Below are 27,132 nucleotides of genomic sequence, written 5' to 3'. Positions count from 1 at the left end.
TTCACCCATTTTTAGATATTCACATGTATATGTAAATTGTTCAACTTTTTCCTTTTTTCCTCCCTTAAAAAAAGACTTTAATCATTGTTAACTTAGGTATACTTGTCCTCTTTATATAGTCATATTTCACTTTAAGAGTGTGTCTCTGGGGAGTTAAAGATGTCCTTCCCACCTTCATTGCCTTGGATGTATTGAATTATACCAAATTCTGCCACATTTTCTTTTATCCATTCCTGCAGAAGAGTAATAACTATTAATAAAACTATTAGTGACACATTTAGTTTTTCTCAGTGGGGTGCTAGTAGCATTTTCGGTCAGGACAGTCTTTGTTATGCAGAACTGCTTTGTGTATTGTAGGACATTCGGTATCCTTGGTCCTCATTTCATTAAGTACTATTTGCGCCACTTCCTTCCTCTCCCATCTGTGCCCCCAGACTTTATGAATAACTAAAAATGCCCGAGGGAATGATTCCTCTCTCAGTTGAGGATCAGTTACAAGTAGAAGTAACATTAACTACTATTTCTTTCAAAAGGGAAAATTTAATGAATCTGATATGGCAGATAAGGTATATTTGTAGTAAAAACTTAGAAAATTTTATGCTTTCCTTTTGCCAGTGTAATGAGCCAGGACATTGTGCCCTTAAGGTTTATTTTCAAGGCCATTATTTAAAAAGAAACAACAGTGATTTTTACATTTCGATTTTATGTGTAATTCAGAAATAAAATATTACTACTTTTTTTATCCTTTGGCTTATAATACTAAAAACATTCCATTTACATTGGATGGTTTACATAAATGCTTAAAGCTTATATTTAATAAACCCAAGTATATACTTTTTTGATACTCTGTGGCTAGTTACTTTAATTGTGAAATATTTTTGTCTACAATTGAATATATAGAGCACTTTCAAGCATGGACTTGGCACTGCTGTAAGTGGCTGAGCTGCTCCTTTGTGGGTTTAAAGCATGCCTGGAGTGGTACTTCATGCATGCCTCAGTGTATATGGTGAAGTGGTTGTGCATCCTCCTATACTCTAATGCGTACTGCATGTGTGAAGGTGGAGTGTGTCTGTATCAGGCCACGTCTAAGAAATCTATTTTTGTAAAGAAAAACATGTATTGATTAAACTTTAAAAATATTAAGTAAGCATCAGTAACCTTTTAATGAGTAGCTTGAAAAGGAGCATAAGTTTGAGTCTATAAAATAGTTTTAAAATTGGACCTTAGATAATGATACTTTATCATAACATAATAGATTGATAAATTGTTTCTTGTTAGGGTTTTTCTTTCCTTTGGTTTGAGGCTAATACATACTGAATCTAAAGTATTTTCTGACTGAAAAGGACTATGTGTACATAAGCAAATTTATAGAATTGACTATTATGGAATTCACTGAATGTAGTTATTATAGAAATATTTTGTCTTGAAACCACATGAAGTTTTTCTTAGGTATTTGAACTCCTAATCTTAAATTTATTCATAGTAAAAGATTTTCTTTTAAATGATTCTTGGTTCAATACACCTCATGAGCTCTCTTCTTCCTCGGTTCTTTAGCCAGTTCACAGATTTTTAAAAATTACCGCATTCTCAAATTAGATAAAAGTTTTATTACTGATGTGGTTTTGAGGGTTTATGTAGAAGTAGTAATAATGTTTGCAGTTTTGTTTTGCTTTCGTGACACATACTCATATTCAGTTCATAAGTACTGTTTTTAGGTCTAAAAGAGTCCCCCCGTTTCTTCTTAAGAAATCTGAAAGTCTAGTAACTGTTCAAATTTGATTATAATTTAAGCTTTTTATCCGTTTCGAAAATGATACGGGTAGTTCTGTCATCTTTTTTATTATGGAATGCCATAAGTGATAAATTTTAGCTATAAAATCTTTGTTATGTGCTTAATCTTTATAGGCTTCCTTTAGGTTAGTTTAGATATGTTGTTATCATTGGGAAATAATATATACAATAGGAACCAAATATTTCACCCATCAGTGTAACATGCTGTAGCTGGTATAGTACTTAATACTTACTATTGTTTTTTCCTTATAGCAATTTGCTGTAGTTTACTTATGGATAGTTCACATATTGAGAATGAGATGATCTCTTTCTGCTGAGAGAAATTATTTCCAAGGCATGTGAAATTTATTGAAATAATCATGAAGAATTGCCATATGATTTGCTCATATTATAAAAGTATTGCCATTTACTTGACAATAAACTTAGGATTTTCAAGGACAAAAAAGAATAAGTCTACTTTAATTGACTAGTTTCTGAAAGGACACATTTAATAATTGCTTGGAACCCTCAAGTTTTTACCAACTACATGATGTCCAGGTTTTAGTGCCTGTTTTATTTGAAAGTGTATCTTTTACTTTAAAATGAATGACTTTATTTGTTATATAAAATAGCAATTATGTCAGTAACTACATCTTAAGTTAAAATCACGTAGGGTATACCTGGTACCATGAGACAGTTTCAGCAGCTATCACAATGACATAATAATTTGGATAGGATGTTACATGGGATGCGTATGTCTTTAAGCAGTTTCTGACATTATGAGTTCAGTATGAGGTCTCAGTATGAGACCCTTATCTCAGTGCATTTTGTGATTATTCAGCTTTTGTTACTTTAAGTTGATTAACACAAGCTGTATAAATTAGTAAGTATATGGAAATCAAGGAGTATTGATTGCCCGGGGCAAGTCAGCTGACCAAATTGACTAAAGTTTAAGGAATTCACTATATAACTAAACTAATAAAACTTGATCATTTGTTAGGAAGTAAATAAAGAATTTGAGAGAAAAATGGAGACAACCATACTGTCCAAATAAAAGTATTTCTTCCCTCATAGCTTTGAAGTTTTTTTGTGAGTGGAATTAAGTATTGATTTTATTTTGTAAATTGGTTTTATAGTACACTGTAGATGTGTCTTGGCTTCCCTGGTGGCACTAATGGTAACGAATCTGCCTGCCAATACAGGAGATGCAAGAGATGTAGGTTCAATCCCTGGGTTGTGAAGATCCCCTGAAGTAGGAAATGGCAACCCACTTCAGTATTCTTGCCTGAAAAATCCCATGGACAGGGGATGCAGGCAGGCTGCAGTCGATGGAGTCACAGAGAGTTGGATGCAACTGAGCACGCACACACACATTCATAGATGTGGCTCCACCTGCCAAGTGGAGAATCTGCCTGCCAAGCAGGAAACGTGGGTTGATCTTTGAGTTGAGAAGATTCCCTGGAGTAGAAAATGCAACCCACTCCAGTATTCTTTTTTTTTTTTTTTCCACTCCAGTATTCTTGCCTGGAAAATCTCTTGGACAGAAGGAACCTGGTGGGTTACAGTCTGTGGGGTCACAAAAGAGTCACACACGATGTAGTGACTAAATAACAACAATTCAGTAAATAGAGTTCATAATCCCAAATCTGAGGTTTAGGTAATATAACCCGATGCTCCTCAAAATATTCTAAGGGTTAGGGCTAAAAAAATTAGATGCTGAGAATTTAATTAGCTTAGTGTTGAATTAGAAGGAACTTGGGAACAGGATATGAAGCTATTATATCCCCTTATCTACTGTTTCAAATTGTTCTTTCAGGAATTTTTTATTACAGGAGTATTATAAAGCCTGTATTTTAAGTAATCCTGTTCCTTGCATACTCTCCATTATGTAGTGAAAAATTCATCCAGTCATTTTTGTATTCACAGAGAGACAAACTTAATAGTTTTAGTGATTTTCATAGCTGTCATTTTTCATAATATAGTTATTACTTCATTTAAAAGTTAAAGATAAACTTTCAAATAAAATAGGCACTAAAAACTAGAACCAAAGCTAAACAAGTTGAACTACAGAAAGATATTTACATAAAAAAAACCAGTTACCTTTAAAAATATTTAGCTATGATCATTTTGTCTTTGTGGTGGTCATTAGTCTTCTCACGTATTGTGCCATCATTGCATATCAATTTAAGATTATAGGTTTACTAATAGCTTTATCTCATTTACTAATTTCATGTTGTAATTATCATTGCTGTTTGTCTGTAGGCGTATAAGTAATAGTTTACCACATATTCCTTCAACACTGTGTTGAACCATTGATCTCTTTTAAAACTGATAACAGCATTCTTGCTTTGGGAAAATATATACTATATATGCATATGTTTTTGAAATGTGTAAAACATTAAACTTACAAAAAAAAAAAAAGATTGGCTACAGATTTAGCTCTCTAAATCTTTGTCTTTCAGATTCATTAGATTATCAGTGAGAAAAGACAGTCTCATATGTTCATGCTCATACAGTGGGCTATTTGTCTCATGTTCAGTATGATATTTTAAAATAGATGTATGGTTTGGTGTTTGAATTAAAGACATTACTTGAAGACTTTGGAAATCATAGTGTGTGTTTGCATGGTCTTAGAAAGTTTCTTACGAAGTAGTCAACCATGAAACCACAGTGATAACCAGAGCATATAACTCGTGCAGATTTGGACTTTTCTTTCGTATGGTCTCTGTTTTCCCCCAGTCTGCATTGGATTGGTGGCCTAAGATTGATGCTGTATATTGCCACTCAGTTGAACTTCGAAATATGTTTGGTGAAACACTTCATAAAGCAGTCCAGGGTTGTGGAGCACACCCAGCAATACGAATGGCACCGGTAAGATTAATCATGAATTTTGAATTCCACCCTCTTGAGATTGCATTTTTTCAGTGTCTTTATCCCGTTCTTGCTGTTTTGATTATTTTAGAAAATCAAATAAGACTTTTCAATAACAATTGTGGTATGTCTAATACTGCAGTATTGTTGCAATGCTAGTTAATGATGTATGTTTTCCATTATTTCAGTGGGTTAAACTTATTTTTCTTAGAGATATTTTCTAACAAAATGCTGTTAAAATCTTAGTGAATGTCACCTTTTCTTTTTTTGTTTCTTTTTCCTTTAATTTTTCCTTACTAATAAAATACTTTGATTAGCTCTTTATCTTTTGGGGATGAGTAGGGGAAACTGACTCCTGGGCTAGAGTGAATGTTCCTGCTAAGTCACTGTTTTGCCCATTGGATGCTACATATTGCACACAGGAAATTAGAAATAAAATTCAAAGTTTATATTTAAAAATATCTCATATTTCATTAAACAAAAGGACAAAAACCTTCAGTGCTGTTGGGCATTATAACAAACACTTTTCTCACACATAAACATTGGGAATAATTGCTGCATGTTATAGATAACGCATCTGCTTGCTTACATGGACATTTTTTATTAAGAGTCCATAGATGCTGGATAATCTCCCATCTGTGTAATTTGCATATGCTGCTGCTGCTAAGTTGCTTCAGTCATGTCTGACTCTGTGCGACCCCATAGACGGCAGCCCACCAGGCTCCCCCCTCCCTGGGATTTTCCAGGCAAGAACACTATGTGCATATAAAAGCATACATGTCAAAAGCATGTATTTTTGTTTCCTTCTAAAAAAGAAAACGGGAGATGTTTTATAAGAATAGATAAAAAAGGTAGTAATGGATCCAGAATATGATGTTGGATTTTTGGTTGAATAGCATCCATAATTATAGTATTCTACAATAGTATCTCTGTAATTGAAACACATTTTCCATGATTGAATTTTTCTCAAAGAAAGCTTTCTTTGTTCTATCAGTGTTCTTCTGGCAAAATACATGCATTCTGTAACTTGAGAGATGGAATGCCATTAAAGGAAAAAGAAAAAGTTAAACTATTAAATACAGAGATTGCCTGTCTAGCATATTCCATCAATTCTAAGAAGCACCTGTTTAACATTTCTGAAATTTGGGAGTGGATCTTATTTGTATGATATCTTGCAGTTGACAATTTTCATTCCTTATGATACATAAAATATTGATGCATCTTACAGTTGACAATGTCATTGTTGTTTCTATGAAGTGTTTATGTGTATATGAGATATTTTATTACATGAGTTACTCACTATATCTGTGAGAGCTATAGAATAAATATCTTATCCCTGTTTTAACATTTGGAAAATTGTTTTTAACATAGGAGTCAACCAACCTTATTTTAAAGATTTTAGTATCTTAGCAGATTTTCACTTAAACTTTTTGCAAGATTATATAAGAATATATATAAGATTATATAAGAATAATGTAAGAGGAAGGCTGAGCACTGAAGAATTGATGCTTTCAAGTTGTGGTGCTGGAAAAGACTTGAGAATCCTTTGGTCAGCAAGGAGATCAAACCAGTCAATCCTAAAGGAAATCAACCCTGAATATTCATTGGAAGAACTGCTGCTAAAGCTGAAGCTCCAATACTTTGGCTACCTGATATGAAGAGCTGACTCATTGGAAAAGACCCTGATGCTGGGAAAGATGGAAGGCAGAAGGAGAAAGGGGTGCCAGAGGATGAGATGTTAGATAGCATCACGGACTCAGTGGGCATGAATTTGAGCAAACTCAGAGATAGTGGAGGACCAGGGAGCCTGCCGTGCTGTAGTCCATGGGGTTGCCAAGAGTCAGATACAACTTAGAGCCTGAATAACGACAACAAAAATGAGAACAATATAGACATTGCAAAAATACTTTTTATTTGCTTTTTAAGCTTGATTGTGTTAATCTTATACTTCCTATTGAATGTTTCTACTAATACCACACATTTGGCGGTATATAATATGTCCCTTTATTTTTCAAAGTTTTTAAAAAATAGATTTATTTGAAAATGTTGAATAGCTATTATCATGATTCTGATGTCTGATTCTTAGAAGGTGAATGTCATGTTTTTGTTTTTAGAGTCTTACATTTAAAGAAAAAGTAACAAGCCTTAAATTTAAAGAAAAACCTACAGACCTGGAGACAAGAAGCTACAAGTATCTTCTCTTGTCCATGGTGAAACTAATTCATGCAGATCCGAAGCTCTTGCTTTGTGTGAGTAGTTTTTATAAAATTCCTTGAAATTATTATACTAACTTAATTTGGTTTTACTAAAATGCCAAAACCTTGAAGGTGATTGTTAGCTCAAGAACACTTACTGAACCTTCCTGATCGTACATGAAACTTGACATTCCTAAGAAAGTGAACTTACAGAGATTACTAATATAATTAGATCAGATCTTACTCTTTTGTCTTATTTTTTTCTTATCATTAAACTAACATATTTTGGTGAGGTCTTCTGTCCATACCCTGCTACCAGATTATGTATTATTCAGATATAATCCTAGAATGGGGTTTGGATATAATGAAGCAGACATAAGTCAAGTGCTTCCTGTATCTGTTCAGTTGTTTTTTTTTTTTTTTAAAGTCTCCAATCACTGTTGCCTAAAAATTGAGTTCTTCTATCCTTATTTCTTCCTATCATCAGCCTTTTATTATCACTGACTTTTCCTGGCTATACTGTTTTGGGAGGAAAAGGAGATAAAAATGAGTATGGTTAGCACTCAAGTATTGTGGTTACTCTTGTCTTACAGCCTGAGTTGGTATTAGATTCCTGAGAGCATTACTGTAATACACAAGATAATTAGGAACTGACAAATGAAAATGAGTGGCAGTTATATGAAATGCTGAAAAGCATGGCCTCTGGAGACTTATTAGCTATGTGATTTGGGTGACCTAACCTCTCTATGCTTTAGTTTTATTTCTTGACCACAGCACAGGTCCTGCAGGATCTTAGTTCCCCAACCAGGGATTGAACCCATGCCCCTTGCTTTGGAAGTGTGGAGTCTTAACCACTGGACCACCAGGGAAATCCATGTGCTTTAGTTTTCTTATTTGAAATATTGTGATAATGATAATAATTCGTATTAAGCAGACTGAGATATTACATGTCATTCTCTTAGGAACAATGCAGAATAGATGCATAATGAGTACTACATAAATGTTAGGATGTTATTACTATTATTAAAATACAGTTAACATTAACATTAATATTATTAATGCCCCAAACATAGCAGAAATATATTTTGAAGCTCATAGCATAACATATTTAACGTCTGTGGAATTTTCCAGTCCTGGGAAAACAGTATCTAAAACAATTTCCTGTTGCTTTGAGTAACAGGCTTAAGTGCTAAGTATATTTTTAATTTTGATGGTTTATTTTTCAAATTACTATACTGTAGAAGTATATAAACTGATGACCATAGTTTCAAGAGTTCTTTGAACCCCCTGAATTTAAAAAATATGTTTTTCTAAGAGAGGGAGGAGAAACAGAATTCCCAAAAGGATTAGTGACCCCCAGAATGGCCTATGTTGTTTTGAACTCTTTGAAAAGTCCATCCAAATTTGGAAGTCTGATAGAAGAAATTGTTAGAACTTTGGTATGGAAAAAGTCTTAAAATCTATTATTAAGACTTTATAAAAGGAATGAAATACCTTTTCCCCTCATTTCTTTGTTATGTAGCACACATTACTTGAGGTGTTATTTCATCATGCATGTCATAAATTAGCATCACTCTGTTTGCGTGGATGTAATTCAGGATCAAAGAATGCATCAAAGTCACCAGTGCCTTCTGTGTTAAATATTTTATTGTCAAGGAACAAGAATTTAAGCAATTTTCCAAGTTTGAAATTAGCAGGCAGAAACAGATCAAAGTTGAAATTATTTTCTTTGCTGCCATCTAGTGGTTAAACCACTTTTCTCAGAGTAATGAAAGCTATGTTAAAATAGTGAAAGATTCATTGTAAATATTTGATTATTTTGTATTTTTACCTATAAAAAACCTAAATTTTTGTATGTAGGATAAATATAGGAATAAATATTAAATGATCTCAATCATGATATTTTAAAGTAATGTGTTTTTATTGTCTTCTGTCTTTACTGTCTCTATCTTAAATCATATTACTCTGAATTTTTCAAGCTTCCTAATTGTTCAGCTTACATCATTTCCTGCTTTCTTTTAATCATTTCTCTCCACTAAAGTTACAGCGATCTCTGCAAAAAGCAAATATTATGCTTTCTGCCCAGCTTAAAGTCTTTTGGTTGAAATAGCTTTGAGGATAGAGACTGAACTCCTAATAGACCTATAAGGTCATGCAGCTTTTGACTCCCACCAATCACCTCTGCAACATCTAGAGTTATATTTGTCTTTACCCTAGTTATGATGGCCTGCCTTTCACTCCCTCTTCCTACATTCCTTCCTGCCTGTCCATGCACTTGCAATCCTCTGCCTACAATATGCTTCCCTGTCCTCTTCACATAGTAATTCCTACTAATTCTGAGCTGTTATCACAGCCCTAAGGAAGCATTCCTGATTATACCACATTTTCCTGTTACAGGTGCTCATACCAGCATGTAGCTTCATACTTCTTTTTCATTTGCAGTTTAAACTTGTTGATCTGATTATTTTCTGTCCTTTATACATTTTGTTTTTAATTGAAATTATATATATATATAGTTCAAAATGTCCTATTTTCTGATACATAAATACACACACACACACACACACGCATGGAGGTAAGGGAGTTAGCAAAATAAAATAAGAGCACTAGTTGTATTGGCTTCACTGAAATGAACCATATATGCTTGAAATGGAAATAGATTCTTCCAAGTTACAAGGAAGCATTTTAGTCTCTTTAAGTAGGTAGACATTCACATTTATATATACCATTTTGCTTTGTATTCAATGTCTTTCTACCGTGAAAAAGCCTGAAGTATGGGTATCTGGAGGTGTGGATTAACATTAACACTAATATTACTAGTGTTATGTGAATGTGGTTAGGTCCTTGTGTTGGACAAAAGGGCAACACAAGATAACTGTGTCATTCTCATCAAGCATGCATGTACTTTGCCTTTCATCACAGTAGTTTTGAGATCCAAAACCATAAGTTCCAAATCACAGGTATATTATTTAGTCATTGTAGTGTTGCTGAAAAAAATAATTTATTTCTCCTATTATTGATACAATTTCTTATGAAAAGCTAGTACCTAGTTTTTGTTTTAATTAGAATTTTCTCTGGATATTATTTAAATTAATGAAGAAGTATAGATGTAGATTAAGAATTCTTAACAAGAGCAGTTTTTATAATTAATTTATTTACTTTAATTGGAGGATAGTTACTTTACAATATTGTGGTGGTTTTTGCTATACATCGACATGAATCAGCTGCGGGTACACATGTGTCCCCCCGTCATGAATCTCCCTCCCAGCAGCTTTTTAATTTTAAAAAATCTTACAGTGTTTATTTTTGAGGTAAAATTCACATGTGATGAAATTTGCCTTTTTAAAGTGACAGTTTACTGGGTTTTGGTATGTATACAAGGTTGTGTAGCCATCACCGCTATCTAGGTCTAGAACATTTTTATCACCTCAAAAATAAACCTAAAACCCATTAGCAGTCAGTCTCCATTCCCTCCACCCCTTTGGCCCCTGTCCTGTGATTTTGTTTTTAATTGAAATTTGCTTTTTTCTTTGCAGAATCCAAGAAAACAGGGGCCTGAAACCCAAGGCAGTACTGCAGAATTAATTACAGGGCTTGTCCAGCTGGTCCCTCAGTCACACATGCCAGAGATTGCCCAGGAAGCGATGGAGGTAAGGGGAAAATGAATTCTAGGCTCTTAAATGTAACATTGTAACTATGTAGATTCTCTTTTTTTTTAATTCTATTCCTTAAAAACTTTTTCCTTAAGAATTTTTTATCCAATTTTTAATGGTTACTTTCCATTTAGAGTTGCTACAAAATATTGCCTGTATTCCCCGTGTTGTACAGTACATCCTTGAGCCCACCTTACATCCAGCAGTTTATACCTTCCATTCCCCAATACCTGTATTGCCCACCCCCAGAACTCCCTCTACTGGTAACCACTAGTTTGTTTTCTATATTTGTGAGTCTGCTTCTTTTTTGTTATATTCACTAGTTTGTGGATTTTTCGGTTTCCACATATAGGTGATATCATATGGCCTTTCTCTGACTTATTTTATATAGCATAATGTCCACCAAGTCCATCTGCATTGGTGCAAGTGGCAAAGTTTCTTCCTTTTTTATGACTGAGTAGTATTCTATTGTATGTATATGTGTGTGTGTGTATATACATTCATGTATATAAAGACACATTCATATGTCCATTGATGGACACTTAGGTTGTTTCTGTATCTTGGGAATTGTAAATAATACTGTTACAAACATTGGGGTGTATGTATCTTTTCTAATTAGTGTTTTTAGTTTTTATGGATATGTACCCAGAAGTGGAATTGCTGAGTTATATGGTAGTTCTATTTTTAGTTTTTTAAAGAACCTCCATACTGTGCTCTACAGTGGCTGTACCAATTTACATTCCTGCCAACAATGTACAAGGGTTCCCTTTGCTCCATGCTCTCGCTATCATTTGTTATTTGTGTTCTTTTTGATGACAGCCATCCTGACAGGTGTGAAGTAACATCTCATGTGGTTTTGATTTTCATTTCCCTGATGATCAGGGATGTTGAGCATCTTTTCATATGCCTGTTGTCTATTTGTATGTCTTTGAAAACGTGTATTCAGTTCTTTTGCCCATTTTTTAAAATTGGGTTGTTTGGGTTTTTTTTTAAATGTTGAATTGTATGAGCTATTTATGTATGTTGAATATTAATCTCTTATCAGTCATATAATTTGCAAATATTTTCTCCCATTCAGTAGGCTGTTTTTGCATTTTGTCAATGGTTTCCTTTGCTGTGCAAAAGCTTTTAAGTTTAATTAGGTCCAATTTGTTTACTTTTGCTTCCCTTGCCTTAGGAGACAGATCTAAAAAAAATACTGCTACCGTTTGTGTCAAAGAGTGTTCTGCTTATATTTCCTCTAGGAGTTTTATGGTTTCTGGTCTTGCATTTAAGTCTTTAATCCATTTTGAGTTTATTTTTATGTATTGTGTTAGAGAATGTTCTAATTTCCTTATTTTATGTAAGGAAAATAGCTGTCCAGTTTTCTCAGCACCACTTATTGTAGAGGCTGTCTTTTCTCCATTGTGTATTCTTGTCCCCTTTGTCATAGTTTGACCGTAAGTGCATGGGCTTATTTTTGGGTCCTGTATCCTGTTCCATTGATCAGTGTATCTGGTTTTGTGCTAGTTCCGTACTGTTTTGATGACTGTAGTTTTGTAGTACAGTCTAAGGTCAGGGGGCATGATTCCTCCAGGTCTGTTCTTTCTCAAGTTTGTTTTGGCTTTTCTGAATCCTTGTGTTTCCATACAAATTAAAAAATTTTTTTTTCTGATTCTCTGAAAAATACCATTGGGATTTTGATAGGGATTGCATTAAATCTGTAGAGTGCTTTGGGTAATATAGTCATTCCAACAGTATTGATTCTTCAACCCAAGAACATAGTGTATCTATCAATCTGTGTGTTATCTTCAATTTCTTTGATCAGTGTCTTTCAGTCTTTTGGAGTATAGGTCTTTTGCCTCCTTAGGTAGGTTTATTCCAAGGTATATAACTTTTTTTTTGCTGCAGTGGTAAGTGGGATTGTTTCATGAATTTCTTTTTAGTATTTCATAATTAGTGTAAAGAAATGTGGCAGATTTCTGTATATTAATTTTGCACCCTGTAACTTTAGTGAATTTATTGATGAATTCTAATAGTTTTTTGGTAGTTGTCTGTAGGATTTTCTATGTATATCGTGTCATCTGTAAACAGTGACAGTTTTAATCTTCCTTTCCAATTTGGATTTCTTTAATTTCTTTTTCTTCTCTGATTGCTGTGACTAGGACTTCCAAACTGTGTTGAATAAAAGTGGCAAGAATGAGCGTCCTTGTCTTTTTCCCTTGATTTTACAAGGAAATGCTTTCAGGTTTTCACCACTGAATATGATGTTAGCTGTCAGTCTGTTGTAAATGGCCTTTTTTGAGGTATGTTCCCTCTATGCCCACTTTCCAGAGAGTTGTTTTTGATCACAGATTGATGTTGAATTTTATCAGAAGCATTTTCCTGCGTCAGTTGAGATGGTTGTAGGATTTTTATTTTTCAGTTTGTTAATGTATCACATTGGCTGATTTGTAGATATTAAAACATTCTTGCATCCCTGGAATAAATCCCACTTGATCATGGTGTGTGATCCTTTTAATGTATTTTGCTAATTTTTTACTAATACTTTGTTGAGAATTTTTACATCTGTATTCATCAGTGATATTGGCCTACAATTTTTTTGTGATATATTTGTCCAGTTTTGGTATCAAGGTGACGGTAGCTTCATAAAATGAGGGAGGAAGCAGTCCTTCCTATGCAATAGTTTGGGAAGGATAGGTGTTAGCTCTTCACTAAATGGTGGAATTCACCTGTGAAACCATCTGGTCCTGAGCTTTTGTTTGTTGAGAATTTTTTTATTATTGATTCAATTTCATTACTGGTGATACAATTTCAATATGATCTGTTCATATTTTCTATTTCTTCTTGAGTCAGTCTTGAAGATTGTACCTTTATAGGAATTTGTTTTTTTTTCTAGAGTATCCATTTTATTAACATGTAACTGTTCATAGTACTCTCTTATGATCCTTTGTACTTATGTGGTGCCAGAAATACAACTTCACCTTTTTCATTTCTGATTTTATATTTTAGGCCCTCTCCCTTTTTTTCTTGATGAGTCTGGCTAAAAGTTTATCAGTTCTATCTTTTCAAAGAACTGCTCTTAGGTTCATTGATCTTTTTTTTTTTTTTTTTTTGGTCTCTAAATATTTCTGCTCTGATCTTTATGATTTTCTTCTACTAACTTTGGGTTTTGTTTGTTCTTTTTTTCATTCCTTTAGGTTTAACTTGTTTATTTCAGATTTTTCTAGTTTCCTGGGCTAGGCTTCCTCTTAGAACTAGGGGGAATCTTCCCTCTTAGAACTGCTTATGTTGCATCCCATAGATTTTGGATCATTGTGTTTTCATTTTCATTTGTCTGCAGGTATCTTTTTATTTCTTTGATTTCTTCAGTAACCCTTTGGCAACTTCCATATATTTGTGCTTTCCATATTTTTTTCCTTGATGTCTAGTCTCATAGTGTTGTGGTTGGAAAAGAATCTTGATATGATTTCAGTCTTCTTAAATTTATTGAGACTTGTTTTGTGGTCTAGCATGTGATCTATCTTGGAGACTGTTCCATGTACACCTGGAAAGGAGTGTTTATTCTGCTGCTTTTGGATGGAATGTTTTCTGTATATCTTTTGATCTAGTCTAATGTGTTGTTTAAGGCCAGTGTTTCCTTATTGGCTTTCTGTGTGGATGATCTGTCCATTGATGTAAATGGTGTGTCAAAATCACCTACTATTATTGTGTTACTGTCAGTTTCTCCCTTTATATCTGTTGATATTTGCTTTATGTATTTAGGTTATTCTCTGTTGGATGATACAGAGACACATCATATTGTTACAAAAGGATCCAATCCATCCAAAAATAAAACTTTATGTGAGTCTAGTAACAAAGATTTAAAATATATAAAGCAAAAATACATAAAATTTCTAAATATATAATATAAAAACATGTAAAAGGACAGATAGACATACATAGTTATAGCGAGATACTTAAGTATACTTTTCTCAATATCTGATAGAATAAGCCAGCAAACAAATAGTAAGTATAGAAGATTTGAAAAACATGATTATCAAATTTGACCTATTTGACACATATGGAGAACTACATTGAATAAGTGCATTTTCTTTTCAAGTACATGTGGGACATTTAGTATATCTTGAGTAAGTGTCATACAAATTCTGAAGGATTCAAATCATTCAGAATTTTTTTATGACTGTATTGAAATTAAGCTAGATAGCAAATAACAGAAAGGTTTATGAAATATCAAGTGATTTTGACCCTTGAACAGCATGGATGTGAACTGTGCAGGTCCAGTTATATGCAGATGTTTTGGACATATTGAAAACATTTTTGTGTATTTGTGACAGTTTGAAAAAACCTGCAGGTAAATTGTTGGCCTCGCAATATCAAAACAATTAAGAAAAGGTATGTCATGGCATATAATATATCTGGATACCAGTCTATATTATCATTTTGGGGGGATCATTTATTATATCTTTTTGCTTTTCTTAATTGAAATATTACAAAAAATAAAAAAAAATTTTTTTTGGCTTCCCTGATGGCTCAGTTGGTAAAGAATCCACTGCAATGCAGGAGACCCTGGTTTTGATTCCTGGGTTGGATAGATCTGCTGGAAAAGGGATAGGCTACCCACTCCAGTCTTCTTGGGCTTCCCTTTTGGCTCAGCTGGTAAAGAATCCACCTGCAACATGAGACCTGGTTTTAATCCCTAGGTTGGGAATATCCCTGGAGAAGGGAATGGCTAACCACTCCAGTATTCTGGCCTGGAGAATTTCATGGACTGTGTAGTCCATGGAGGTCATAAAGAGTCAGACACGACTGACTGACTTTCACTAATTGAAATATATTTGATTTACAATGTGTTAATCTCTGCTATACAGCAAAGTGGTTCAATTTATATATATGCATTCTTTTCTAATATTCTTTTCCATTATGTTTTATCACATATTTCCTGTGCTATACAGTAAACCTTGTTGTTTATCCAAATATTATCATTTACTACATAAAATATATATAAATATACTATAAAAAGTTAAAATTTACAAAAGCTTACAGACTGTACATGATGTCTTTCACAGTCAAAAGAAATGTAAGCAAATGTAAAGATGCAGTATTAAATCATAATTGCATAGAGGATTTCCCTGGCGATTTAGTGGTTGAAACTCGGCCCTTCTAATGCAGGGTCTTGAGTTCTATCCCTAGTCAGGGAATTTAAGATCCCATGTGCCACCTGGTGTGGCCAAAAAATAAAAAATCCTAGCTGCATAACATTAACTGTACTACATACTATACTATTACAATAACTACATATCTGTGTTTTGTTACTGTTGGGTGAGCTCAAGTGTCGTATCTGCTTAAAACATTCTCTGAGAAGTTTATCTCTCCCATTAAATTGTATATCCGCAAAAAGCGATCTCTTGGGTTCTCATGTATTTTTCATCATGTTTGATGCAATACCATACCTTGTGACCTACACAAAGTGCACTAGCAATGAAAGCAGAGAAAAGTCATGACATTAAAGTTGAATTGTTTGATATGTGATAAAGATTGAAATACGCAGCTGTGGTTGTCTGCCATTTCAAGATAAATGAATCCACTGTACAGACTGTTGAGGGAGAAAAATGGAAATTCATGAAGCTGTTGCTGCAACTACTCCAGTAGGCATGAAACCTTGTCTTTTTTATTAAATGTCTTTCTCATATTCAAAAGACAACTTTTATGTGGATGCAGGATTGCTGTAAGAAAGGTATACCTGTGAAAAGACAGCCTTCAGAATGGGAGAAAATAATAGCAAATGAAGCAACTGACAAACAACTAATCTCAAAAATATACAAGCAACTCCTGCAGCTCAATTCCAGAAAAATAAACGACCCAATCAAAAAATGGGCCAAAGAACTAAATAGACATTTCTCCAAAGAAGACATACAGATGGCTAACAAACACATGAAAAGATGCTCAACATCGCTCATTATCAGAGAAATGCAAATCAAAACCACAATGAGGTACCATTTCACAGCAGTCAGAATGGCCGCGATCCAAAAGTCTACAAGCAATAAATGCTGGAGAGGGTTGGAAAAAAGGGAACCCTCTTACACTGTTGGTGGGAATGCAAACTAGTACAGCCACTATGGAGAACAGTGTGGAGATTCCTTAAAAAACTGGAAATAGAACTGCCATACGACCCAGCAATCCCACTACTGAGCATACACACCGAGGAAACCAGAATTGAAAGAGACACGTGTATCCCAATGTTCATCGCAGCACTGTTTATAATAGCCAGGACACGGAAGCAACCTAGATGTCCATCAGCAGATGAATGGATAAGAAAGCTGTGATACATATACACAATGGAGTATTACTCAGCCATTAAAAAGAATACATTTGAATCAGTTCTAATGAGGTGGATGAAACTGGAACCTATTATACAGAGTGAAGTAAGGGAGAAAGAAAAACACCAATACAGTATACTAACGCATATATATGGAATTTAGAAAGATGGTAATGACAACACTGTATGTGAGACAGCAAAAGAGACACTGATGTATAGAACAGTCTTTTGGACTCTGTGGGAGAAGGTGGGGGGATGATTTTGGAGAATGGCATTAAAACATGTATAATATCATATAAGAAACGAATCGCCAGTCCAGGTTTGATGCAGGATATAAGAAGCTTGGGGCTGGTGCACTGGGATGACCCAGAGGGATGGTATGGGGAGGGAAGTGGGAGGGGGGTTCCGGATGGGGAACACGTGTACACCCGTGGCGGATGCATGTTGATGTATGGCAAAACCAATACAATATTGTAAAGTAAATTAAAAAAAAAAAGAAAGGTATACCTATTGACTTCAGCATGATTTGAGAAAAAGTGAAGTCTTTATGTGCCAAGTTGAAGCAAAAGGAAAGTGGAGAATCTAAAGCTAGACAATGTAATGTCTGCAAAGGATGGCTTGATAATTTTAGAAAGAGGTTTGGCTTTAAAAATGTCAAGATAAAGGAGAAGCAGCTTCTGATCACGAGGCAGCAGATGGGTTCCTAGACTCCATTAAGAAAATTATTGGTGAAAAAGGATATCAGCCTGAACAGGTTTATAATGTGGATTAAAAGTGCCTTATTCTAGGGGGAAAAAAATGCCACAAAGGACATTTATTAGGAAGAGAAGCAAGCACCAGGATTTAAGGTAGGAAGGGATAGGCTTACCTCTACTGCTTTGTGCAAATATAGTATGATCAAAACTGCCCTAATCTATAATATAAGGCTTCTAACTTCCAAGGCTGGAAAGGAAAAGAAAGATACCCGTTGCTAGTCTTTTAGTTGTACAAGAAAGCCTTCACAGTGAGGATCGTTTTTTGGATTAGTTCCATCAGTGCTTTGTTATTGGAGTGAGGAAGTATCTTGCCAGTAATGGACTGCCTTTTAAAATTCTTTTGATACTGGACTGTGCCCCTGGCCACCCAGAATCCCATGAGTTTAACACTGAAGATGTCAAAGTGGTCTCATTGCCCAAAACATGTCTCTAATTCAGCTTCTAGATCAGGGGTTCATAAGAACCTTGTAGGCTCATTACACATGGTATTCTATGGAAAGGATTGTCGACACTATGGAAGAGAACCCCAGTAAAGAAAACATCATGAAAGCCCGGAAGGATTACGCTATCAAAGATGCTATCATTGTTATAGAAAACGTTGATGCAGCTTGTAAATATGAAGTAAACTTACAATATTGAAAAATACTGTACTGCACTTTAAATGTATTTTCTTTATGATTTCTTAGTAACATCTTGTTTTTACTAGCTTTATTGTAAAAATATAGTATATAACACGTATGACATACAAAAATATGTGTTAACAACTGTTTTATTGGTGAGGCTTCCAGTCAATAGTAGACTATCAGTAGTTAACTTGTTAGGCAGTCAAAAGTTATATGTAAGTTTTTTTTTACTGCATGGAGGGTCAGCACCCCTAACTCCTCATTGTTCAAGGGTCAACTGTACTTTGTTTTTATTCATATTCTGCTAATAAAAGAATAAATTAGTATAGCCATCATTAAAAATTGGTTTGCAGTATCTATAAAAGCTAAACATACACCTTAGCAATTCTCCTCCTAGGTATGTATCCAACAATATGTTTACAAAAAAAACACATATAAAATATTAATAGCATAATTTATAATATTCCAAAAAGCTGTAGTAGCATATTAAAAAGCAGAGACATTACTTTGCCAACAAAGGTCCGTCTAGTCAAGGCTATGGTTTTTCCATTGGTCATGTATGGAAGTGAGAGTTGGACTGTGAAGAAAGCTGAGCACCGAAGAGTTGATGCTTTTGAACTGTGGTGTTGGAGAAGACTCTTGAGAGTCCCTTGGACTGCAAGGAGATCCAACCAGTCCATTCTGAAGGAGATCATTCCTGGGTGTTCATTGGAAGGACTGATGCTGAAGCCGACACTCCAATACTTTTGCCACCTCATGTGAAGAGTTGACTCATTGGAAAAGACTCTGATTATGGGAGGGATTGGGGGCAGGAGGAGAAGGGGACGACAGAGGATGAGATGGCTGGATGGCATCACTGACTTGATGGACGTGAGTCTGAGTGAACTCCAGGAGTTGGTGATGGACAGGGAAGCCTGGCGTGCTGCGATTCATGGGGTCGCAGAGTCGGACATGACTGAGCGACTGAACTGAACTGAAAAAGCTGTAAACAGCTCAGACATTTATGAACAGTAGAAGAGATAAATAATTTGGATTATTTCATTCCATTGATTACAGCAATGCAAAAAGAATAAGCTACTGCTAAGTGCAAAGCATGAGTGAACCTCATAGACATGATATTGAGTGAAAACAGCCAAACACAAAAGAGAACATACTGTATGATTCCCTTTATATAAAGTTCAGAAACAGGCAGAGGTTATCTATGGCGATAGAAGTCAGAACAGTGGCTGCTTTTGTCAAGACCTGATGACTGGAAAGGAATGTGCAAAAGGCTTCTGAGTGTTGATACTGTTGGTCTCAGCGTTGATTAATATGGGATATATACTTTGTGAAAACTCATCACACTATATATTTAAGATTTACTGCTTCATTATTTATCATGCTTTATTTTGCCAAAAATGTTTCAGCACTCATTGTTAGACACTCGTTGCTTGTATTAAGTTGTTATAAAAATAACTGTGGTTTCGGACTGTGAATTTTAAATCATTATTGTTGTTGTTGTTGTTTGGTCACTAAGTCACGTCCAGTTGTTTGCGACCCCATGGCTTGCAGCATAGCAGGCTTCCCTGTCGTAACAAGGCTCAAACTCATTTTTATTAATCAAAATAGGAACCGTTACAGTCTTGTTTGCCAATGAGAAATAAGTTTTTTTATTCCTGTGGTGTAAAAATTTGTGCTTGGGGTTTGATGAACTCTTAGAAAGCATTTTCTGCCTCCTCCTGGTTGTGGAAGCATTTTCCCTGCAAAAAGTTGTGGAGTTGCTTCAAGAAGTGGTAGTTGGTTGGCAAGAGGTCAGGTGAATATGGTGGATGAGGCAAAACTTCTTAGCCCAGTTTGTTCAACTGTTGAAGCATTGGTTGTGCGACATGTGTTTAGGCATTGTAGTAGAGCATTGGGCCCATTCTGTTGACCAATACTGGCTACACATGTTGTAGTTTTTGGTGCATCTCATCAACTTACTGATCATTCTTCCCAGATGTAATGGTTTCACCAGGATTCAGAAAGCTGTGTGGATCAAATAGGGAGCAGACCCACCACACAGTGACCAAGACCTTTTTTTGGTGCAAGTTTGGCTTTGGGAAGTGCTTGAGAGCTTCTTCTAGGTCCAACCACTGAGCTCGTCATTACCAGTTGTCATATAAAATCCACTTTTCATCGCATGTCACAATCCGATTGTGAAATGGTTCATTGTTTTTGCATAGAATAAGGGAAGATGACACTTCAAAATGATTTTTTGATTTGCAGTCAGCTCATGAGGCACCCACTTATAGAGCTTATTCACTTTTCCAATTTGCTTTAAATGCCAATCAGTCATAGAGTAGTTGGGTTCTTTGGTAACTCCTCATGTAGTTGTAAGAGGATCAGTTTTGATGATTGCTCTCAGTTGGTCGTTGTCAACTTCTGATAGCCAGCCGCTGCACTCCTCATCTTCAAGGCTCGCGTCTCTTTTGCAAAACTTCTTGAACCACCCTGCACTGAACATTCATTAGCAGTTCCTGGGCCATATGCATTATTAATGTTGCAAGTTGTCTCTGCTGCTTTACAATCCATTTTGAATGTGAATAAATTAATAACTCAAATTTGCTTTTTGTCTAACATCATTTCTATAGTCTAAAATAAATATCAACAGCAAGTAATGTCATTAGCAAAAAACCATAAAGCAAGAAATGCACATTAAAATGATGTGTAACATAAGCACATTTATTTAAGAATGTATTCTAATGTCAAACAACAAAGTTCAACAATGTAAAAACCACAGTTACTTTTGCACCAAACATATTTGTGTGCATTGCTGTTGGTTCTATAAACAGGTATATTCTTTGCATTCTTTTTGGAAAGCTCTTTGACAGTATTTGGCAGGAGCCATACAAATGTCATTTTTTTGGTCCAAATAATTCCATTCCTGTAATTTTTTAATCCTATGAATATAAATAAAAAGGAAAAAGCTGCACACATATATGGTTACTGCTCTTAGTTATAATAGAACATAAAGGGAAATTTAAATATTCACTGTAAGAGAATATGTTCAAATTCAATAACAAGAGGATGATATTTTAATTTGGTGAACTATTAAGCATCCATTAAACCATGCAGGTCACATAGCAATGTGGAAAATTATGAAATGTCAAATGAGTATACTGTGTGTACAGTTTTGTTAAAATTATATGTGGAAAGTTTTAAAATAGAAAGGAACATGGAAAGGAAAATAACCACTGAGGGAGAGAAAAGGCTAATAGATTTTCTTTGAATATTAAAAAAAAAAATGTTAAAACAAAATTTTAGAGAATTTGCCACTTAAACTAAAAATGTCAGTAAATAGTACTAAGTTTGTGCGTGTTAGTGACAAAAATTGAATGTTAATTTGTGCTGTTTTTCCTTGATATGAGAGGTATAACATATAATTTTTGAAGATTCTCAAAGCGCTTTGCAGTTTCCAGTAAATATCTCAAAAGAATTACAGTGAAAGTATTTGAAATAAGATAATATAGGTCTGATCCTTATAGCTTTTGGATTTATAAAGTTGTCCAAGGTTAGAAATTTACGTATTTTTCCCATAATTTAAAGTGAGTCATTGCAGCTTATCATTGCAGCTTATTTGCACAGGTTATCATTGCAGCTCTATTTGCAGTTTATTCATTTGATTTGATTTTAAGAGAAGAAATCAGTTCTCATTATGTGTTCCAAACAGTGTTTCATTGGAGTTTTAATACAAAGCTTTAAAGAGGAGTAAAGAATCTCCAAATCCGCTGACCAAGGACTGAGAGGAATGTGCAGAGCTCAGTAATGTGCGTCTGGGGGAAGCATTGTGAACTTAACCTATTGGAGTTAAGATAGGGTTGGTTTGAAGAAAGAGTCTAGTTCTACTCTCTGTACTTTTGATGGCATTGATTTATTTAATAGTAGTGTTTCTGTGTATTAATTGTGTATTCCTGTTAATGTTCTGTGAGCCAAATCCATTTCAGTTCTATGGTCAGTTGAAATATTTTAGGATGAATAATCTCTATGCAATGCAAAAATCTGTTTTCCTCCCCCTTTCTCCTTTTTGAAAAATAATTTGACCTTTCTGTTCTAAGAATTTGTGGCAAACAAGATAACTTCTACTTTTTATTTATTTATTTTTTAATTTTGTTTTATTTTTAAACTTTACAATATTGTTTTGGTTTTGCCAAATATCGAAATGAATCCGCCACAGATATACTTTCTACTTTTAACTTGTGACCTAGAAGTAAAATGTTGTGTATATTAGTTTTGGAGAACTCTCCTTCTTTGGGGGTTAATTTTATTTTCCATAGAGTTCTTTGATACTTATTGAAATCATATTATTTGTGTCTTAAAGCAGTTTTTACACATGTATATTGCTATTCTGAATTCATCAGTATTTAACTTATGTGTACATGCCATTTAAAGTAACAGTGAGAAGAATAAAGTGACTTCATTTTTGTATATATAATCCCTAGAGATTTGGGTTCTTCAGAGCTTTTCTCTTGTGCCTTATACTGCATGTTGAGGCTATAATTAAGTAGTTCAGTTTGTCAGTATTTGTAAAATAAATACTCCAGTGTTATGTTTACCAAATTTTTTTTTTAGTAAGTCTTCTCTCTCTCTTTTTAAAAATTCAGGCTCTGCTGGTTCTTCATCAGTTAGATAGCATTGATTTGTGGAATCCTGATGCTCCTGTAGAAACATTTTGGGAAATTAGGTATATGCACCCTTATTTTTTAATTCAACTTAAATTTTTAATTTTTTTTGTCTTTAAATATTAACTCTATATACTTGGTTTATTAACTTTATTCACTTATACTGCCAGATGTTTTATGATTTTGTGTTTTATTTGACTTGAAATTATTAGGTTATTTCTTATTTTAACTGTAAGAACATTGTCACAGCAAATTAGAAAATAAATTTTTAAAAATTGTGCTAAATTTCGTTACCCAACCATAAGTACTATTATTTGGTATGTCTTCTGCTATTTCAGATTTTTATATGGTTAAACTGTGTTTTAAATTTATTTTTATCATTTATAAGCTTAGAGTGTTAAAGTTTTAAATATTAATAGTTTATTTCAGTTTTTTAAATTATAATCTCATGTTTTCAATAATACTGGTGTTTTTTGTGGATGAATTAATTTAATGAATATCTGCTTAGAAGGCAAAATTATATGTATATATAATTTTATAATTTATTTCTTTGCTTATATGAATTATTACCTTTCAGTGAGCATAGAGGTAACACACTGAGGAAAATGTAAGTGTGTAAGCCTCAGGTTTTGTTATTATCTTGTAGAAGTGGGTACACCAAGTCACTTGGCAGCTGAGTTAAATCCTAGATTCTGGAGCAGTGCACTTTGATAGTAATATAATGTGAATCACATATGTAATTTAAATTTTTCTAGTTGCCACATTAAAAAAATAAACAGGTAAAATTAATTTTAATAATATATTTTTAAACCCAGTGTGTGTGTGTGTGTGTGTGTAGAGAGAATATTTTTAATATGTTGATCAATATAAAAGTTATTGATGAGATATTTTATGTCCTTTTTTCTAAAGTCTTCACAATTTGGGCTGTTTCCTACTTCCAGGACATCAGTTTAGACAAGCCGCGTTTCAAGTGCGCGGCAGCCACATGGGGCTGCTCGTGGCTGCTGTGTTGACAGTGCAGCTCTAGAGTGGAAACAAGCAAACTTTTTCTCTAAAGGGCCAAGCAGTCAAGATTTTAGTTTTTGTGGGCCAGATAGTCTCTTTTATAACTGTTTACTTCTGCTCTTGGGACATGAAAGTAGCCACAGACAATGAATGAGTGGATTGTGACCATGTTCCACTAAAACTTTATTTGCAAAGGCAAATGATGGACTGGCTTTGGCCTGCAGGCAGTTGTGTGCCGACCCCTGCTCTAGAACACTAAGTTTACATACAGTCTGTGCTGTACAGATCTATAATTTTTCTTGAGTCCTCTGTGAGGATGAGATGCATGGATGAAGTGGTTGAGGGAGAAGGGGGCTTAGAAGTACTTTTTTCTTTTTTTAATGTAATTTGTATACTTCCTTTCATTATAGTGCTATTAACATTTTGATAACCAATTCTCTAAAATAAATCCTGGAAAGGAAGATAAGCTTCTTTAAACTTTGTCCATTATTAGAGAATGCCATTCTTTTATTCTGACTTTATCTGTATTAGGTTGTTTATTGGCAATGCTGGTAACAGTGAACTTTGTTTCTGCAGCTCACAAATGCTTTTTTACATTTGCAAGAAATTGACTAGTCATCAAATGCTTAGTAGCACAGAAATTCTCAAATGGTTGCGGGAAATTTTGATCTGCAGGAATAAATTTCTTCTTAAAAATAAGGTAAGCAAAATGACATCTTTTGAAACGGAAGAATATTTGGAATGGTAATGAAAAGAGATTAAGGAAATGTTTATTAGCCAAATCAAGTCCTTATTCAGCTCCTCTCTTCTGCAAAGTCTTCAAGGGAAATGTACATGCAGGAGACAATGGCTGAGAAATCAGCACTTTAAGTAAAAATTATTTTGAGCCGTTACCCTTAAAGCCACAATCCTGATAAAGTCTAGGCGAGTTAAGCAGGATTCTGTGGGGCAGACCTAGGAGGAGTGGGGCTTCTATAACCAAAGAAGATTGAGAAACAACATTTGCTGTCTCTGCTCTCAAGTTCATACATAAGACTTGAATCCGATGTCTAGGCTAGTCCAGAGAATGCTATCTATCTATATATATAAAGAAGCTGAAGGAAAGACATCGAGTGCCATCAATCTAAGGTTTATTTATATTTCTGTGAGGAAGTTATTACCTGTTGAAGATATCAGAAGTCTTCTTCCTTAGGGTTGAGTGAAAAGTTTTGATTCTGAACTATTGAAGCCTGGTGACAAGATTTTGGGGGCTAGAGAAGAGCCTTAAGTTTCTTTTAACATAAAGTTTCTATAATCAGTCAATTAAAAAGTTCTGTTATGGCATAGTTTTAGGAGTACTTGATTCAATAAATTTTTATCCATTTCTGGAATGGATAAAATCTATGGGAAATTTAAATGTCTCTAATACATATCCTTTTCAGTGTACCATGCAGCTTGTTGAATTTTCTTTGTTTAGAAATGAGCTAATGGTGAGTTGGATTTATTCATATCTGGCTTACCTTCATCTGTTACTATAGTAGAATTTGGCATTATGCCAAAGGTGAGGAATGCGATTGGACTTCAGCGTTTCATGCCCTTGCCTATAGTATAATTCTCCGGAGTGCAAGCATTAGTAATCCAGTAGTGAATCTTGTCCTCTGGTCAGTGAAGTCACTCATACTTAGCATATATACCAGTGTTGATTCTGGTTCAGAGGAATTTAATCTCAAAAGAGTCAACTTCCCGCTATCCTGACCATATTGTATGAGAGGAAATCTTTGTTGTTTTTAACTGACTAAAAAGTACATTATATTTTTTGTGTGGTAGATTTATGCTGTTGATGTTTAACTTGTGTCCATGTTAGATCTAGAAATCTTAATTTACGTTTCTAGATCTGTTGATTCTGAGTATTTGAAGAGTGGAAAACTGAGAGGAGTTTCCGAGACATTGAGGAAACATTATTTGTACTACTGGGTTTCTAGAGAATGTTTTTCAGTGTGAGAGGAGTAGGAATTGGAAGGAGAGGTTTTCCAGGATAATCTCAAACAGAAAGGCAACTCATATAAGTATTTATTTCTCTTAGCTATCAGTGCTTCGAAAAGGCTTACTTATTTTTCCTTTCTAGCAGGCAGATAGAAGTTCCTGTCACTTTCTCTTCCTTTATGGAGTAGGATGTGATGTTCCTTCAAGTGGGAATACCAGTCAAATGTCCATGGATCATGACGAATTACTACGCACTTGTGCTCCTGGAACCTCTCTCAGGAAGGGGAAAGGAAATTCATCCATGGTAAGGGACTTTTGTAGTTTTCTTGTATTATCATCTGTGCTCTGTACTTTTTTTCTGAATTAACTTGGGTAAATTTCAACTAGGTAATACAGCATAATAAGGAACTGCTTAGCTTCTAGTTTCGTTACTGCTCTTCGTGGACACTCAGGCAAGTTCCTAACTTATCTGTGTCTCAGTTCCTCAACTTTAAAAGGGGATAATAATTTCTGCTGCAGAATTATTGTGAGAATTAAGTGAGATAACGTGTAAATAGCACTGGATTGAGTATTTGACACTTATAAGCTGTAACTGATAGCTGTAATTATTATAATTCTCTATCCCATAAGAAAGATCATTTGTACCCCAGAAGTTTAAAAGTTCTATCAACTAAAAAAAGTACAGATTTACTGGGGAAAAAAAGCATTTTGCTTAATGTTATATGCATTAAGTGTTTTCAGGACTTTTGTGTCCATAATTCCCTTTAAAAATAAATCATAATGCTACTGAAAATGTCAGATCATTATAGAATTTCTTTTGCAGACCAAAGCTTTTTTATTTTATTTTATTTTTTTTCCAAAGCTTTTTTAAATCCCTATTTTACAATATAATCTTCAGTCAAAGGAAAACAACTACTCAACAGTGTGGTATTTTCTATTGGTCTTAACTGCAGAATTTGCATGTTCGCTTATAAATGAGAATTTCTCTATTTTGTGTTTTGAGAATATGTTATCCAGAGCCCAATATACCTTATACAGTCATGTTTAGTTCTTATTCATGTCCTTATTTCAGTCAGTTTGCAGTATGATTAATTTCTTGCCTCTGGGTGGATAGAATTTCTTGTTACTTCCTCTTCGTCATTTTTGAGTGACTGAGAAGTGCATTATATTTTTCATTGAGTAGATTTATACTGTGCATATTTTCTTTGTGTTCATATTAGACTTAATCTATATTTATGGCATCTGAAAAAATTGAAGAGATACTAGTATTATGTTGGTCCAAATAATTTGAGTTCTCATTCAGTCAAGATATTTTGAGGTGTAAAAATTCTGTCATGGTTAAAGAGGAAAAGCTCTTGTGGGT

At 34.3% G+C, this 27,132-nt stretch overlaps 1 protein-coding gene across 11 annotated transcripts in view; it reads left to right on the top strand.

Annotated features, from left to right (window-relative positions):
* NF1 (neurofibromin 1) overlaps nucleotides 1–27,132 on the top strand; it is a 273,489-nt gene that overhangs the window by 104,018 nt on the left and 142,339 nt on the right. For 10 of the 11 annotated variants that reach the window (XM_070772719.1, XM_070772717.1, XM_070772715.1 and 7 more), the window contains 6 exons: nucleotides 4,510–4,641; nucleotides 6,756–6,890; nucleotides 10,373–10,486; nucleotides 22,785–22,864; nucleotides 24,384–24,507; nucleotides 25,912–26,073. In XM_070772719.1, the coding sequence (XP_070628820.1) occupies nucleotides 4,510–4,641; nucleotides 6,756–6,890; nucleotides 10,373–10,486; nucleotides 22,785–22,864; nucleotides 24,384–24,507; nucleotides 25,912–26,073 (747 nt within the window). The remainder of the gene's footprint in view (nucleotides 1–4,509; nucleotides 4,642–6,755; nucleotides 6,891–10,372; nucleotides 10,487–22,784; nucleotides 22,865–24,383; nucleotides 24,508–25,911; nucleotides 26,074–27,132) is intronic. The other variant, XM_070772713.1, reaches the window with a different exon arrangement.

The sequence above is a fragment of the Bos indicus genome, chromosome 19 (genome assembly GCF_029378745.1).
Source record: "Bos indicus isolate NIAB-ARS_2022 breed Sahiwal x Tharparkar chromosome 19, NIAB-ARS_B.indTharparkar_mat_pri_1.0, whole genome shotgun sequence".
Lineage (NCBI taxonomy): Eukaryota > Metazoa > Chordata > Mammalia > Artiodactyla > Bovidae > Bos > Bos indicus.
This window is presented reverse-complemented; position numbering and strand designations above follow the sequence as displayed.